Here is a 17,322-nt window from a genome sequence, read left to right on the forward strand (position 1 = left end):
GGTTTAAGAAAGGAATAAAAACAACCAAAAAGAATCATAACCAGACAAGAACTAAAAACAAAATATTGAAATAACCTTTAAAAACGTATTCGCACCCTCAATGTGAGGTTTTACGGTGTTTGCAATGTCTGCGATACGTTGACGTCGTGCTTGTGGCAGTTTCGTTTCATTGCAAGGCGACGCGCAGCTATAATTGGTAGATGTCTACGAAGTTGAGAATAAGTTGAGGACGAAACGGTGACGTTGAGGATAACAAATTTCGCCACATCGGGATGTGAGGGTTTCGAAATTAGCGATCGCACTGACCGCCGGTCTGGCATTTATAATGACTTAACAACCATAGTCACCAGTTGGACATGGCTGTAGGGAGAATGGGCAGGATGGACAGGCTAACCCTATGATTGAGATTTGACATCAAAGCGAAGCTTACTCACACACATGCATCGAATAGCTAAGAAGGTATATTTTCGAAGTATTTTTAAAACAAAAATAATCAAAATAATTTGCCTAACACGTAACTTTGCGCATAGGAATGTTTATTGGAAGAAGGTGGCCGGTATTAGTGTGGTAAATTTTTAAGACGAATTTTGTGGTTTGGTTTTTCTCATAAACTCTTACAAACGCACTAAATCTTTCTTACTAATGACTTTCACTCTCTTGTTAGATTCAAATTTCTTTGCTAATATCCTTTAATCATCTCATTGGAAGTAAGCATCTTATTTGTATTTTATTATTGATTTGTGCCACTAATTGTGGCTGTTAGTCTGACGCTCAATACGAGAAATCATCATGTGGAACAAGTAGCAACTGCAATTGGCAATACGTCAATCGATTTCAACATTACCATTGATTACACTGGAGTAGATATATTTTCTCAAAAAGCTGCACCTTGTTAGCAAAGTGTTTGTTAGACCACGGTAAAACCCCAGCTGGTATTTCGGAGCTTCCCAGAATGGTGGACTATGCACTCCCGCCCACACTTGCCATTACAACGTTTACGACCCCCATACCCTCCAGGGAAGAGTGGGAATGGAAGGATGTAAAACCAAGCGAGTCTATCCATTTACACACAGAGATGGCTCAAAGCTCGATGGTAGGGTGAATTGGAAGACTTTAGCAAATTTTTGAAAAGTACACATTTCTTTTAGGAGAGATAAAGACAAGTTCCCCCCGGTGCATCGCAATGAGCTATGAACCTGAGTGTGTCAGTCGTTAGCCACAGGGGACAACTGCTTCAACCTAACTTAAGCGAACCTAACCTAGACTAATTTGGAGCCACTGAAGACGAAAATGAGTTTCATTCATTTTCCAGGCAAAAAATGAAAAAAGAAACCCATAAAACAATTTTTTTGGCTACATATCGAAAGCACTGCTTGGTGTTTAAAAAAACATTTTTGACGAAAAGCATTTTTCATGTAAACAATAGAATTTACATTAATGCAAAATGCGGTCACAAGTTTTGCTTAGATCCCAAAGAAAACAGCAGGGTTTGACGAACAAAACAATATAATTGTTTTTAGCACGAGTAGGAGTGCTTTACTCCTTAAACTGCCACAACACAACAATCAATGTGTGACAACTCTCGTAATGCCACCACACAAATAAAATGTAAGGAGGTGTGCATATATGTATGTATGTATGTACAGGGTGAATACGGTATTTGAAGGTATATATGACTGCATTTTCCCAAAACCATTATTTTTCTTTTTGCTCCTTTCCGGACAAGGCGTGGAGAACTACAACTTAACTCAAGAAATGAAGAGTCATGGAGTTACTGCCACTGTATGGGCAAATCAGACCGATTTAGAAATCTCTAATTTTCTTAAGTACGCCTGTTCATTCGTTCATAAGATTCGTCGTGAATTGGAAGTATCAAGCGGCGATGCAGAATCTGTTACAAAACGCCAAAATCACGAGCAACGTTCTGACACTGTCCGATCTGTAGAATTTATTAAAAAGTGCAAACGATGATTGACGATACCCCTTCAAATCAATTAGGGTCCTTGCGAGGGAGCTTAATCTTTTTGAGCATATTATCCGTCGAGTTGTCCATGAAGATCTCCGCATAAATCGTATGTTATGCGTAGAAGAAGGTTTATATCGGAACAAACACGGGAACAGCGAGTTATCCGATCTAAACGCCTTCTAGACAAAATTAAACACCCTGAAGCGCCAGAGACAAAGAACTTATGACCTCCTAACTCACCAGACCTTAACCAACTGGATTACTACGGCAACGCAGCTGAGTGTCAAACCAATGAGCATCCTCATAATAAAATTTTTCCTCCGAGGGCTGCAATTAATACCGTTATGGTCAATATGAATAAAGAGAATTTTTCTTGAGTATGCCATAGTTTCCAGATCCGGATCGAAGAGGTTACTACAGCTAAAGAAGAAAAGAAAAAAATATGGCAGTGCAAAGCACATGAGAAGAGAAAGTCTCTCACAAAACCAGGTTCCTGGGCACAACAACATCTCGCCTGAATTGTTGAATGGAGGACCCCGCTCTATCTCGTCTTTATAGACTTCGAAAAAGCGTTCGATACTTTACAACACAGCGCTATTCGTAACGCCCTCTAGTGCAAAGGGGTCCCATCGAAATTTATTCAACTCGTCGGGGCACTTTACACGGACGCAAGCTATCTCTTTAACATCAATATGGAAGTTTTCATGAAAAACTCCCCTCCATCTGGGGGCGGTATTACCTGCAGCGAAGACTCAAGCAATGCGAGAAGTATCTAAGAAAGCCGGTCTAAAGATCAATACCCAGAAAATCAAAGTCATGCGTATAAGCGCAGGAAATACGAAAAATGTATCAATTGATGGTATCGATCTCGAAGATGTACAATCTTTCTGCTATTTAGGCAACAGGAGGTTTGAGCGACAGTGGCGGCATTTGGCTCCCTGCAAGTAATTTGGAACGCCTCACACCGCGCACAAAACTTCGAATTTTTAACTCCAAATCAAAGTCGACATTATTTTATGGTTGTGAAATGTGGAATGCGACGTCAGCTGACACAAGCTCCATACAAGTTTTTGTGAACAGATGCAGTTGGATTGGCCATGTTTTTCTTCTTCTTTAACAAAGCGCACCAGTCATTTCTTTCTCTTGCTAACTGGCGCCAGTTGGACACACCAAGTGAAGCCAAGTCCTTCTGCACCTGATCTTTTCAACGCAGGGGAGGCCTTCGTCTTCCTCTGCTGCCACCAGCTGGTACCGCATTACCGTTTGTATCCATACGGACGACATGACCCAGCCTGCGTAGCCGCTGGATCTTGATTTGCTGCGCTATGTCTATGTCGTCGTACAGCTCATCGTTCCATCGCCTGCGATATTCGCCATTGCTAACGTGCAAAGGTCCAAAAATCTTGCACAGAATCTTTCCCTCAAACACTTCAAGCGTCCCTTCATCGGATGTTGTCATCGTCCATGCGTTATGACAGGCATGATGAGAGTCTTATAGTGTGTTAAAGTGTTAGAGAGTCTTTGAGAGAGGACTTTACTAATTCCGCGACAATTGGCACAGATTGTAGGATCACCCTTCCTATGGATTGCCGTATGGATCCGACCATATTTTGCATAGAAGCTGATGCATGCACCTTACCAGCTCCTCGCCGCCATGTTTGAATAGCTCAGCCGGCAGTCCGTCGGCGTCCGCAGCTTTGTTGAATGGTGACCTAACAAGGGCCGCCATTAACTGAAATGAAGTTAAGAGATTGACGCAATGCAGACCCGAACGGTAGAAATTCGTTGTGACCCTATATTCCACACTCTAGGACTTTATGATGATGGCAGCTGATGGAAATTTTATTGAATAGTTTTATAGATATATCATAAGTTAATGTTGTGAGACGTTTCATGAAATTTTTTCAAAATAAAAACTAATTAGTTTTACTCTCAAGTTGTCCTCAAATACTGTACTCACCCTGTACATATATACAGCGAACCTAAAAAAATTTTTCTTTATATTGAATGATCGTAAATTGTGAACTGCGTTAAGCAATCTCGAAATACCTATATACAAACGCTTTGTTTGAATGAATGTTCATATCTGCATTTTATGCTATTGAGTTTAATTCTTCGTTTCAAATTGATTGTCCTTTACTTGTGGAGGAGGTTGAAGTATTGAGGCCTTTTGGTATCGCCGCAACAGTCAATTGGTACATTTGTCAAGGGAATATATCGATTGTTGCAGTGCGATATGGAAACAGCGCCTTGGGCAGAGCATCGTTGGCGAAAATGGGGGCGTATTCTGACCACAGCAAAACAATAAAACAATGTATACTTACATGTTATGTACATACGTACGTATAAATCGACTTGCAATCCGTTGTACAGATGTACAAGTACAAACATTCAAATTTAAGCTGTGGTGAGCTGTGGTGAGAAAACAAATTTGCGAACATCGCCTACAGCTCTGTAATATAATATCCGAAATTTTTATGAGATTTCCAAATTAGATGCAAAAAACCAAAAAATGTGTATGACAGCACAGCATCTAACACAAAAATAAACTTTCATAAAACTGCTAACTATCGCATAGGCATGAACACCCCCTACGGTGTTTTACATTGCGACATTTTCATGGAAGTTCGTGTTATGTATAGTTTAAAATTGGAATGGATGCCACTTGCTACTTTGAGTTTCCAATTAATAATTTTTGATTCCACTTGCCATCTAGCTTTGTGCAACGAACCAAAACAGCGATATTCGCACAAATGGATTCTTTTATTTTGAGCGTTTATCGAGTTTTATATCCGCAACAGTGCGCTTCCAAGTCGTTGCATTTGTTGCGCACGTTTTCCTTCTGCGAATTGTAATTAATTTCTCCTTTCATTTCTGCGGTTATTGTGATTTATGTGATCGGCTTCGTCTGATATTCTTGACGGTAATAACATCTTTTCAATTTTCATATCGAAGATAGCATTGGCTTGGATGTGTTAATTGATTTTTTTACGTTTTCGCCGTGTCGAACGCATTTGCCGCGGTTGCACTAGTTGGACCAAGCCATCAATTCTAATCTATTAAATCATAATTTGATAAGGTTTAGGCAGCGGAACTCAAATGGTTTATCAATAAATTAAAAATAAATGAATAATTGCTAAGGAGGCCAATACAGATATCACTCATTCGGAGGCGCTTCATACATTCGGTATAAAGGCGAAAGATTTATTCGACAACCTTAAATTTGTAGTAACATGAACCGAAGGCCCTAGTAGCCAGCGCTTATCTTTAATGGATTAATTATTCATAATTAGTTCTCATGTAAATAAATAAATTAAATAAAAACATTTGGTATATATCTAAATATATGGTATAAGTACCGATATCAAGTAAAATATTTTTATAAGCAGGATTCTAACACTAAAAGTACGTTCACATACTGCAAATTAGCTGTAAAATTGGCAATCAGCTGTCAATACTGTTTTAAAAGGTTATTTCATAGAATTTAGATTGGTGGAATATTTTAGTATTTTCGGTTTGTTTAATTATTATTCACGAAATGAAGAAACAGCCATACCTACTGCTAATATGCCATTATTTTTTAAACACAAATATCAGGCCAGTCCATAAGTTCGTGCGTTTTTTAAAGGTGGTTTTAAAATTAATAAAAAAGATGTTTAAAGTATATATTTATTAATCAATAATACATTTTCGTTAATTATTAACAATGTCTTCCCAACGTTTAGGCAAATTTTTAATTCCCAGCTCAAAAAATTGTTTGTCCTTGGAGCCAAAATACGCTTCGATATCCCTTTGTATAGCTTCTTTTGAGGAGTAGTTCTTATTACTCATATGGGATTGAAGTCCACAGCAAAGGTGATAATCACAAGGTGCAATATCCGGAGAGTATGGTGGATGCAGCATTAGCTCCCATCCAAGCTGTTGTTGTTTTTGTAGCAGCATATTTACATACGGGGAATGCTGCTGGAGTGACAGTCCTTGGCCGGATATAAATCCGGGTCGTTTCGGTACCGTAGAACCGACTGTCGTTGAAACCAAGCCCCATCCAAGCTCGTTCAACTTGCCTAATGTTTGCCTTGCGGTATGAGGTCTTGCGTTGTCGTGGTGAAACAAAACTTTGCGTCTATTCACTAAAGACGGTAGATTTTTGTTAAGTGCCTCATTCAGGCTTGATAGCTGATGGGAATAATAATCAGCAGTTATCCTCTGGTTTGGTTCCAGATGTTCATAATAAACAATACCGGCCATATCCCACCAAATAGACAGGAGAATCTTCTTGGGGTGAAGGACATCTCTAGGGGTCGGTTCTGGTGTTTCGTCTTTATCTAACCATTGGCATTTGTGAAGAGGATTATTGTAAAGGACTCATTTTCCATCACCAGTAACGATACGGTTAAAAAAACTTTCATTTTCAAGCCGTTGCAGCAGCTGAGAAGACACACTCACTCTCTGCTGAAAGTTGGCGACGGAAAATCTATGCGTAGCCCATTTACCAAGCTTTGAAACCTTCCCCAACTGAACCAGGTGCCCGTGAACTGTTCCATGCGATGAATTCAACCTCTGAGCTATCATATCGACTGTCAAATTTGGCTCAGCTTCCACGAGTTCGAGCAAGGCGTTGGAGTTAAAGACTTCATGACAACCGGCCCGTGGGCATCCTCCACGTCGCAGTTAGATACCACTTCGGAATTTTGAAAACCACTTTTGCGGAGTCCTTACACTCACGGTGTCCTCTCCGAGAACAGTGTTTATTTCTGCAGCAGCAGTTGTTGCATTTTTACCACTTCCATAAAAAAAAGCACAATATGCCTCTTATACGCGTTCGAAGATTCCATTTTATTTTTTAACAACACGTGCTTCCATCCGCGATTAAAATCACTTGTTGAATGTACAATATATCAACGAATATATAGGGTTTTTCAGTAAGAGCGCTTCAACTTTTGAACTTTTTTGAATAAAACACAAACGGTTTGACTTTTTTAACTAATTTTTTTTTTATTATCGAGTTTGAACATATACATTTAAGTATGAAATTCGATTTCTTTTGCATGACCACCGCGTGCACGTTTTACGAAGTCCAATCGTTGAACCCAATTTTCGACCACTCTTTTGCATAAATCGACCGAAATTCCAGCAATTTCGCGTTCAATATTGGCTCTGAGCTCACAAATCGTCGCCGGCTTGTTACTGTAGACCAATGACTTCACATAACCCCAAAACGGGACGGCTTGTTAAAAGGACCGTAAAATGGCCGTAATGCTCTTAAAGTAGCAGCAACAGAACGATTATTTTCATAAAAAATTTGCACGATTTGCAATCGTTGCTCAAGTGTGTAGCGTTCCATGATGAAATGCATACCAATGAAGTTTACAAATGACAAGCGAAAAATAAACAATATTGCGTCGTTCACCCTCCCTATCGGAAAAAAGTTGAAGCGCACCTATTGAATAACCCAATATAAATAGATCCGCGAATAATTTTTTGTATGCAAAAATCGTACAAATTATGGGTAAAATAGGCACGAACGTATGGACTGACCTGATGAATGAATATTTCAATAGAGAAGAATCGTCTGGATTCGATATTTGAATTGACTGATGTGTCTAACGCGAAATTTTGAAAAATTAAAGACTGGGTACCTCAAAGTTGTATGAGTTCATAAGTTTTGAAATTTGGAAATAGGGCAGTCTCTATAAGCACCCTTTTTCTATCAATAGTAAAGATTTCTAAAAAGAAACACGTCCAAATGTATATTTTACAAATTATTTCCATTGACAGAAAAAAATATTGAATATTTTTTATTCAGATATCATTTCCTTGACAGAAAAACATAGAATCCGAAATATTGCTGAGTTCTCGAAGTGAACGCGCTAATGTGGCGTTTCTTGCATAATTCTCACTAAAGATCTTGACGTAAAAAGGAACATTAAAACGAGGTGTTCTCGTAGGAATTAGAATTTGGATAGCTAGCAGGAAGGCAAAAGGAGGCAAGAATTTTAGGGAAAGATGGGAGTGGAAAAATTGGGAAAGAATTTGAATACCCTCAATTCTAACAATAGAACAATTTGTGATGAGGCCTCCAGACAAATGCAGCATATTCTAGCTTAGGACAAACAAAAGATATATAGAGTAATTTCAGAGTGTGGGGATCTGTAAAATTTGAACTAGGCAGCATTGGACTTAGATAAGATCAATGGTAGTGTTTGCTGAATAAAAACGGGGTTTCAAAGGTCTTTGATCTCGTTAACAGACTGAAGGGAGTACCAGACATACTGTATGAAGGTTTTACGATGTTACGTAGTTTAGAGAACGTAACGTGATTACGTTGATTGGTAGGTGAGGCCGACAAAACCATAAATACAATCTACTGATTTCTACTTGAACCCTAGAAGCATAATCGAAACTCCTAATCCGCGCAACGTAGGAATCTATAAGTAGAAAACGAAAATTAGCTGTCTATGTAATTAATAAAAAGGACATAGAGTAGAGGTCCTAAGGTACTTCCCTGAGGCACGCCAGAGGAAGCTATAAATTGAATAAAAGAAACCTCCTGGTTTGAGCCCACACAGCTCCTATTACTTAAACGTAAATAGGAATTCAGCCACTTTAGAAATTTTGACTAAAATCCATAGATGAGTGGAAGAAATGAATGCTTTAGAAAAATCAGTGTAAATACAATCAACTTGGAGCCCTGACAAAAATGTGTCAATGCAATATTCCCCAAAAACCACTAGGTGGGTAAGCGTAAACCGCCCAGCAACAAAGCCATGCTGGTGATGTGAGATTAAACTCTTAACGGCAAAATACATACATTTTCTCTTTCACTCCACTTTTGAAAATTGGGGTAGTTGATGTTAATTCCCAGGTATCCAAAAAGGCTCCTGTACTTAGTGATGTGTTAAAAATAACTTTCAGCGGTGATATTGCACAGGTGCGACCGCCGTAGCCGAATGGGTTAGTGCGTGACTACCATTCGGAATTCACAGAGAGAACGTAGGTTCGAATCTCGGTGAAACACCAAAAATAAGAAAAACATTTTTCTAATAGCGGTCGGCGCTCGGCAGGCAATGGCAAACCTCCCAGTGCATTTCTGCCATGAACAACATCAAGGCGCACACCACAAATAGGAGGAGGAGCTCGGCCAAACACACAAAAAGGGTGTACACGCCAATTATATACACATATATGTATATATTTTTTAGAAGGGTGGGACAAATACCATCAATGTTAACGTGTTAATGCAATGAATTATGTCAACACAGGTAAGACTTAAGGAGCTAAAGTTTAATGACGAAGGTTTATTATGATGAAAAGAACAGCGCGGGTCTCTAACATCATCATTGGAAAATCAGCAAATAAATTTGCGTCTACTAAAGGTGAGCTAGCAAGTTTTTCCCAAGGAAAAATCGCCAAAGGCACACCTACATCCGATTTGGTTGATGTAATGTGTTGTCACAAAGTTTTTTGACTACATTCTATATATAAGATATAGTTTCTACAGAGAAATTTACTTAAGCATTTGAGTTTTTTCAGCAGTTACAAATATTTAAATAAATGGGACTGTACCTTAGTTTTTCTAAACTTCTTGTAAAACTGAAAATGCACTCATTTTCAAAACCTCCATATTGACTTGATTTCTAATCTTCTCTATGCCTACATATCCGTAAACAAAAAATTAAGCGAACATCTAATAAATATGCTCGTAAGTTACTTTCTCTGTCGTACCCGTACGAACAATAAACGAACATTGGAATTCGGCCGTATTGTCGCTCACTCAGGAACTCACACAAGCATGTATAGTATGTTTATGAATTGGTTTGGCTACCTCAACAATTGGCTATCAAACCTAAATGACTGCCTTCTATACCAGACAGGATTACTTCACGGCGACACGACTAATTATGTGAATTCCCAATATCTGTTACCGGCAAATTTTGCTGATGTTACATCAAGAATGAATTTGTTTTAAACCGTTGATACTCGTAATGGCAACCCAAAACACGCAAACCTTGACTTTTTGACTTTTTAATCCTTTACTTTAACGTTAATATTTGAAAACAAATGAAAGTGACCTTTCAACATGACACTTCTTGTTAATTGCGCGCTGTGCAACATCTCTTTGTACCGCTTGCTGCATCGGCAGCCACTGTTACCGCTGTAGTAAGCATTAGAGAAGAATAGGTGTAGACTGGACTTTTCATTGTTTTTGATTGCCTGCATATTTGGTAATTGACTATCGCCCAGATTGTTTACAATGTTTTTGCATATAGGCCGTTCGCAAAATATTTCTACCTGCTACTCCCGTTTTTCCATTTCCAATGTTCGTTGCTGGCTAAGGGTTAAAATCCTCACGGCGACATTTCACAATAAAAAAACAAAAGTTATAAAAAAAGCACGTTGCTTAAGTAGACAAAAATTTCAATCAGTTTTAGTTGAATAACATTCTTCTGACTTCTTTTTGCAATTTTGTGCAAAGTTATAAATACTTTTTCTTATTCAGATATTACTTTATTTATTCAAATATAATATTATATGTATAAAATTTATATATTGAAAAAAAAACTGTATGTTTTCCGCCGAATTTTCATTGTGCGTCTCAAACATCTGATAAATATATAATACTACTAAGTACTTTCTCTGTCGTACTCGGCCGTATTGTCGCTCACTCAAGAACTCACAAAAGTATGCATGTTTATGTATTGGTTTGGCTACCTCAACAATTGGCTATCAAACATAAATGACTACCTTCTGTACCAGACAGGATTATTTCACGGCGACACCACTAAATATGGGAATTTCCAATATCTGTCACCGGCAAATTTTGCTGATGTTACATCAAGAATGAATTTGTTTTAAACCGTTGATAATGGCAACCCAAAACACGCAAACCTTGACTTTTTGACTTTTTAATCCTTTCTTTAACGTTAATATTTGAAAACAAATGAAAGTGACCTTTCAACATGACACTTCTTGTTAATTGCGCGCTGTGCAACATCTCTTTGTACCGCTTGCTGCATCGGCAGCCACTGTTACCGCTGTCGTTAGCGGATAATGCTGTTGGGAACAATAGAACCGCGTAAGCATTAGAGAAGAATAGGTGTAGCCTTGACTTTTCATTGTTTTTATTTGCGTGCATATTTTGTTAATTGATGTGTGCATTTGTTTCTGCAGAAAGGTCGCCAGGATTGTTGACAATGTTTTTGCATATAGGCCGTTCGCACCATTTTTCTACCTGCTACTCCACTTTTACCATTTCCAATGTTCGCTGCTGGGTAAGGATTATAATCCTCACGGCGACACAGCACAATGGAAAGTAATTAACGAGTGACTATTTGCTGTCTGTTAATTGCACAACTATTTAAAATGTTTGTTGTGTATGGTATGAGTGCTCACATATACATACATATATATACAAAGATGGCATGCACTCAATTAGGCAGGGCTATAGTAAATGTCACTCTAGCAGACTTAAAAATTACAAGCTTTTGACTTTGAGCGACTGTTATTGTTATGTACGGGCGTGTTTTGGCTTTTATTTTAATTCAAAACCAAAATTTGTTAAATTCCTCTTCTATGTTTTCAGTCAACTATAGAGGTTAAAATGTGTCTTAGGTTTTCAGGCAAATATAAAAGTCTTGGTTAAATATCAAAAACATGCAGTTCTATAAAATCGTTTTGATTTCTATAACTTCTTGGTATTGGGTGCTTTTGATTCTAAAACTAGCTGCAATCTGATTCCCGGTAATGCAGCAAAGTAAATGAAGATCCGTCATGTATTTGTTTCCTTGAAATCTTCTGTCACTATTACAGTTTTTTGATTTGGACTATGTTAGCTTTGAATATTTGCTTTCTTTAAAAAGCAAGTACAGTTTTTGTAAAATTTTATTCAAATTCAAACTTCAACCTTAACCTACGGGTTAGGCTGTTATCCACAGCGACCAGATTGATCTATTGTGCGCCCCTAAGTGCTTAATTTTAATTATTTAGTGTTGCGAGGAATCGAACCAACTTCTCAAGAGCGATCATTTGTAAGACTTCATCCTCTAGTATGTACGAGCCCATGATTCTGTGTCTCGTGTGGCTTAATATAGGGTTATTCAATAGGTGCGCTTCAACTTTTTTCCGATAGGGAGGGCGAACGACGCAATATTGTTTATTTTTCGCTTGTCATTTGTAAACTTCATTGGTATGCATTTCATCATGGAACGCTACACACTTGAGCAACGATTGCAAATAGTGCAAATTTTTTATGAAAATAATCGTTCTGTTGCTGCTACTTTAAGAGCATTACGGCCATTTTACGGTCCTTTTAACAAGCCGTCCCGTTTTGGGGTTATGTGAAGTCATTGGTCTACAGTAACAAGCCGGCGACGATTTGTGAGCTCAGAGCCAATATTGAACGCGAAATTGCTGGAATTTCGGTCGATTTATGCAAAAGAGTGGTCGAAAATTGGGTTCAACGATTGGACTTCGTAAAACGTGCACGCGGTGGTCATGCAAAAGAAATCGAATTTCATACTTAAATGTATATGTTCAAACTCGAAAATAAAAAAAAAAATTAGTTAAAAAAGTCAAACCGTTTGTGTTTTATTCAAAAAAGTTCAAAAGTTGAAGCGCTCTTACTGAAAAACCTATACTTCACAGTTGGTGAGTAAGTGTTCCATGGACTCCTCTTCATCACAGCAGAGCCTGCATAAACAAGTGCTGGGGAGTCCTAGTGTATTGAAATGTTTATTGCAGGCAAAGTGGCCTGTAAGTGCTCCACAAAGTAATCTCAGGCCCTTTTTGTCCACAGTTAGAGCAGAATTTGCCCTGTTGGTATTAAAGTTCAGGAACTCTTTGGAGTTATTAAGCCTGTTTGTTCCGGTCCCCTTATTCCTTTATTTTTATTTGGATCAATTTTTTGGTGTCATGTTTTAGGTTGAGGTTAGGTCCGATTATTGGGCACCACCCTAGAATGATAGAAAAATGTTGCGCCCAGGAGGTTGCCGCCCAAAATGTGAAAATATTTTAGTTCGGTGTTTTGTTATTTTTTTAATTCAAAGCTACCACAATTGTGATTAAAAAAAAACGATTAAAAACAGGCTAAATGAGGCTACTTTTAAATTTAAAACTTATGCTGAGAAAATTTCGTGCTATTGAAAATTTTTCGACTTCTATAAAATTTAATGTTTCGAAGTGCAAATATAATTTTTTTTAGAGAAAAAAAAATGCAAAATCAACTAACGAAAATAGAGATCTGGCCACACAAAACTCAGCAAAACTCTCGAATGCGCTGAGAGCAAAGTAAATAAAAAAATAAATAAATAAAAGTCGCGTACTCTTCTGTTACGGCCGAACCTCTCCTCCTATTTATGCTGTGCGTCTCGATTTTTTTCCACAAACGGAGGGACCTACAGTTTCAAGACGTTTCAGAACGGCAAATGATTTTTATCAGGAGCTTTTCCATGGCAGAAATATAATCGGAGGTTTGCCATTGCCTGGCGAGGGGCGCCCGCTATTCGAAAAAACTTTTTCTTATTATTTGATGGGCACCACCTACCGTCGGTAAATCAGCAAGTAACTGCAACATTTGCGTATAACACTGCCATACTTGCAGTCGATAGGAAAAGTCGGAAACGCAACGGATAAGCTACAAGAGGCTGTTAACCTTATTGCTGCGTGGGCTAAGAAATGGAGAATAAAGCTAAACAGAGGCAAACAGATATAGAGCTTACCCTAAAACGCCACTTGCAAGTCAATCTTCATCGATGCGTGAATAACCCCATACGTCGACGTGGCCAAATCTCTGGGCATAACACCTGATGCCAAACAGCTTTGGAAAGCCCAAGCCAGAAAAAACGAGAAGAGCCTGGCTTGAAATTAAATAAGCTATATTACCTCATTGCCACGCACTCAAGTGGTTTGAACGGAACGAAATTAAGTATTTTTCGGCAATCTTAATTTTCAAAGAAGGAAATGATCATATTTTACAACTTTCAAGAAAAAAACGTTTGATTTAAGCTGATACTTTCTTTGAGAAAATATTGTTATTAAGCTGTAAAAGGCAAATTGTTTCTACGAGTACATTGTAATCGAATAGATTAGCCGTAAGCCCGTTAAAAAAGCTTCAGTGCTTCAAATTGTCTTACGTCCATAATACCTTGCGTCGGCAAGACATTTACTGTTTGTTCTAATGACAAAGAATTTTACAGGATACCAAAATTATTTATCTTCCTCAAAATTTAACGAAACCATAATTTATTGGGGATTGTTCCGTGGATTATTCTGGGTGATGGAAGAGAGTTTTTGTTCGCCCGGACTGTTCCGCTCTTTTGTTCGTAGATTATTCTGTCGAATAATGAAAAAGCATGAACCGTTATTGTTTAACTAAAAAAAAAATAAAAATAAATTTTTAACAGTTTACATTGTACTTTTTTCCAAAAAGTTGGAAAAGTAAACAGTCAAGCAAAGTTCGGATGGGAGAGGTTATGAGTATCTCAAGCACACCGACAATTTTTGTCGGCAATACTATTTTCTCCTTAACGTTCTTATTTTTGAAAAATGTGATCACTGTAAGTCTGGATCTGTTTTATTGACTGTAGTCTATCGGACATTTTCTTTTGGCTTTTCGATTTCAAATAATTGAGTTTGGTGACTTTCTTCTCTATCTACCTACCTCCTCCCTTGTTCATTGCTTCTGTTGTACGCATTGTAATGGCTGTTTCTCCTGCAGGAAAAGTCACTCATAATATTTCATAAAGTTCCATTGTTCTTTGCCCGGTGAGTGACTACAATCCTTTAACAAATACGCGCGAAAGTAGTGCAATGCACTCCGATTGTCCTTTGCTTTGAATGAGTATTTAGAATTTTTGTAGTAAACACCTTCTTAGAATGAGGCAAGCATTAGTTGTTGACTCTGCGGCTATATCGAAGGTCAGTCATTGCGAAATGTAGGCATAGAATAATAGGTGTTTGAAAACGGTAGAAATTTGAGTGCATTTTCGTAGTCAAACAGTTATACACTCAACTCTACTTTTCTACTTGCTGCAAAATCTACTCTATCTGCTTCAGTTGTGTTTTTGTACTTCGTGGATATAAAAAGGGTAATTTTTCGGGAGTGTGTCAGTACGTACATCCTTCTCGTTAGAGAATCAAGACATATTCGGAATCAACTTTAGCAAAAAAAACAAAAGAAAAAACACTAAAATGGCACGAACCTTCGAATCCAATTTTTCCATTCGCAATATACTTGGAGGCAGTGCTAATAATGAACAAAATGCAAATAACATGAATAACGCACCGCCGACGCCACCACACTCCGATGGATCAGCCTCCCCAGATGGATCAATTGACCAACGACCTGGTTTCACATACAGTGCTCTGGTGGCCATGGCGATACGAAGTAGTCGGGACAAGAGATTACCGTTGAGCGCTATTCAAGAGTGGATATCGGAGAACTATCCTTATTATCGAAGAGACCAACCCGGCTGGCAGAGTCAAGTGCGACATACTTTGAGTACAAATTCTTATTTTGTAAAGATACCGCGTCCCATGGATGACCCGGGTCGTGGCAATTATTGGATAATAAACCCAGCCATGGACATAGTCGATGTCAGTTCATCAGCTGGTCGATTCGAATTCGACACCAGCAACGTTGTAAGCACGCAATTAAACAATAATGTGTATGGGCCGCTTAACCAACTCATCACACATGGCGTACCCATGAACCATCCACAAGCGCCAAATGCCGTTTACTTTCCTACCCCGGAAGAACTTGGAAGGGCGCAATGCGCTATGATGATGCAGGCCCTGCAGGAACAACAAGCCTGGTTCCAATATCACCAGCAACAGTATCAATTTATACAACAACAGTTAGTGCAAATGCAGCACCAACAACAGATGCAACAGCAATACGTACAGCTGCAACAACAACTTTTATTCCATCAGCGACAATGTGAATTCTTGACGGCCAAGCAGTTTCCGTTATAAAATGTAATATAAAATGTATAATATAAAAATAGAAATATAATATAGAAAACTATATTGGGTGTTTTTTTAAGAGCTTGATATATTAAAAAGATAATATGTATATAGTTGGCGCGAACACCCGTTTTGGGTATTTGGCCAAGCTCCTCCTCCTATTTGTGGTGTGCGTCTTGATGTTGTTCTCCCAATGGAGGGACCTACAGCTTCAAGCCGACTCCGAACGCAGATATTTTTTGTGAGAAGATTTTTCTTGGCAGAAATACACTCATAGGTTTATCATTGGCTTGAATATTGCAATAAATCGATTGTTAGGCAAGTTGCGCCGTTTTGTTGGAACCAAATGGCGATGTTTAGTTGACTAAATTTTAGGAGCAGAAATTCAGTCAGCATGGCTCGATAACGCTCGCGATTTACCGCAACTGCAGCTCCTTCGTCATTTCGAAAGATATAAGGGCCAATGACGCTGCCAGTGCTCTATGAACTTCGCTAACAGGATTTTTTTTTGTTTTTCAAAGTAAATTTCCACAATTGAAAAACGTTATTCTGGCGTTAAATGCCAGTGAGGTTATATTAATATAATTTGACATATTCATTCTTCTTTATTTGGGAGTAATTGGTATCAGTTGCAACAGAACAATTAATTTCAGTATTATGGTGACCTTATTTGGGATACAGAAATTGAGAATTTATTTTGGCTTTAAAGGAAGTAGTGATTTTGATCATTTTAATGAAGAACTGTTTAGGAATGCTTTAATCCTTCTGAAAAATATCATACACTTCAAAATTATTAAAAATTTGCTTTTTGTTTCAAATTGGATTTACACACAACGATTTGAAATAAAACGATTCACTAATAAATTTTTCTACACGAAATTTTCTTTTGGCACGAATCTAAAATCAAAAATGTTTTTCTAAACAAACCAAAATTCCCAAAAAAAAATCTCTAATTAAGTACAAATTTTGGCTTAAGACTTTTGCTCTTGTAAGATTTGAAACTAATTATCGTACGTTTTAGAACTAACCAAGTCCAACTGTGCGTTAGAATTTCAACGCAATCCTTAGGTCATGTGTAGCTGGATAACAAGTATTGTACAAGGGGGCGCAAAATGAATCAACCATTTGGTTTTTTGAAATAATTGAAATTAATGGAAATCATTATCTTGACCTTTGCGCTCCATTGCTTGTATGTTTATATACTGCAGCGGTCTAGTTAACAATTTCAATTAAAGTCAACCAAATTCATCAGATGTCTCATATATTTGCTTTTGCACGCTTTTCTAAAGTATCTACAGTAAAAAGATATAATTGAGGGCATTTGTTTTAATTTTTTTTGTATTGTAATATTAATTGCCCAAAGTGACCTGAAAAGAATATAGGAATAGGGATGA

At 37.9% G+C, this 17,322-nt stretch overlaps 1 protein-coding gene across 1 annotated transcript; it reads left to right on the forward strand.

The window, feature by feature from the left end:
* The first annotated feature begins 15,154 nt into the window (after nt 1–15,154).
* LOC128856378 (fork head domain transcription factor slp1-like) lies at nt 15,155–15,937 on the forward strand. Its single transcript, XM_054091676.1, has one exon. The coding sequence runs from the start codon at nt 15,155–15,157 to the stop codon at nt 15,935–15,937; it is 783 nt and encodes a 260-aa protein (XP_053947651.1).
* Nucleotides 15,938–17,322: the final 1,385 nt, after the last annotated feature.

This window comes from Anastrepha ludens, chromosome 3 (assembly GCF_028408465.1).
Source record: "Anastrepha ludens isolate Willacy chromosome 3, idAnaLude1.1, whole genome shotgun sequence".
NCBI lineage: Eukaryota > Metazoa > Arthropoda > Insecta > Diptera > Tephritidae > Anastrepha > Anastrepha ludens.

Coding starts and splice junctions, on each gene's coding strand:
- LOC128856378 (XM_054091676.1), top strand. CDS start 15,155: ATGGCACGAACCTTCGAATCCAATTTTTCCATTCGCAATATACTTGGA.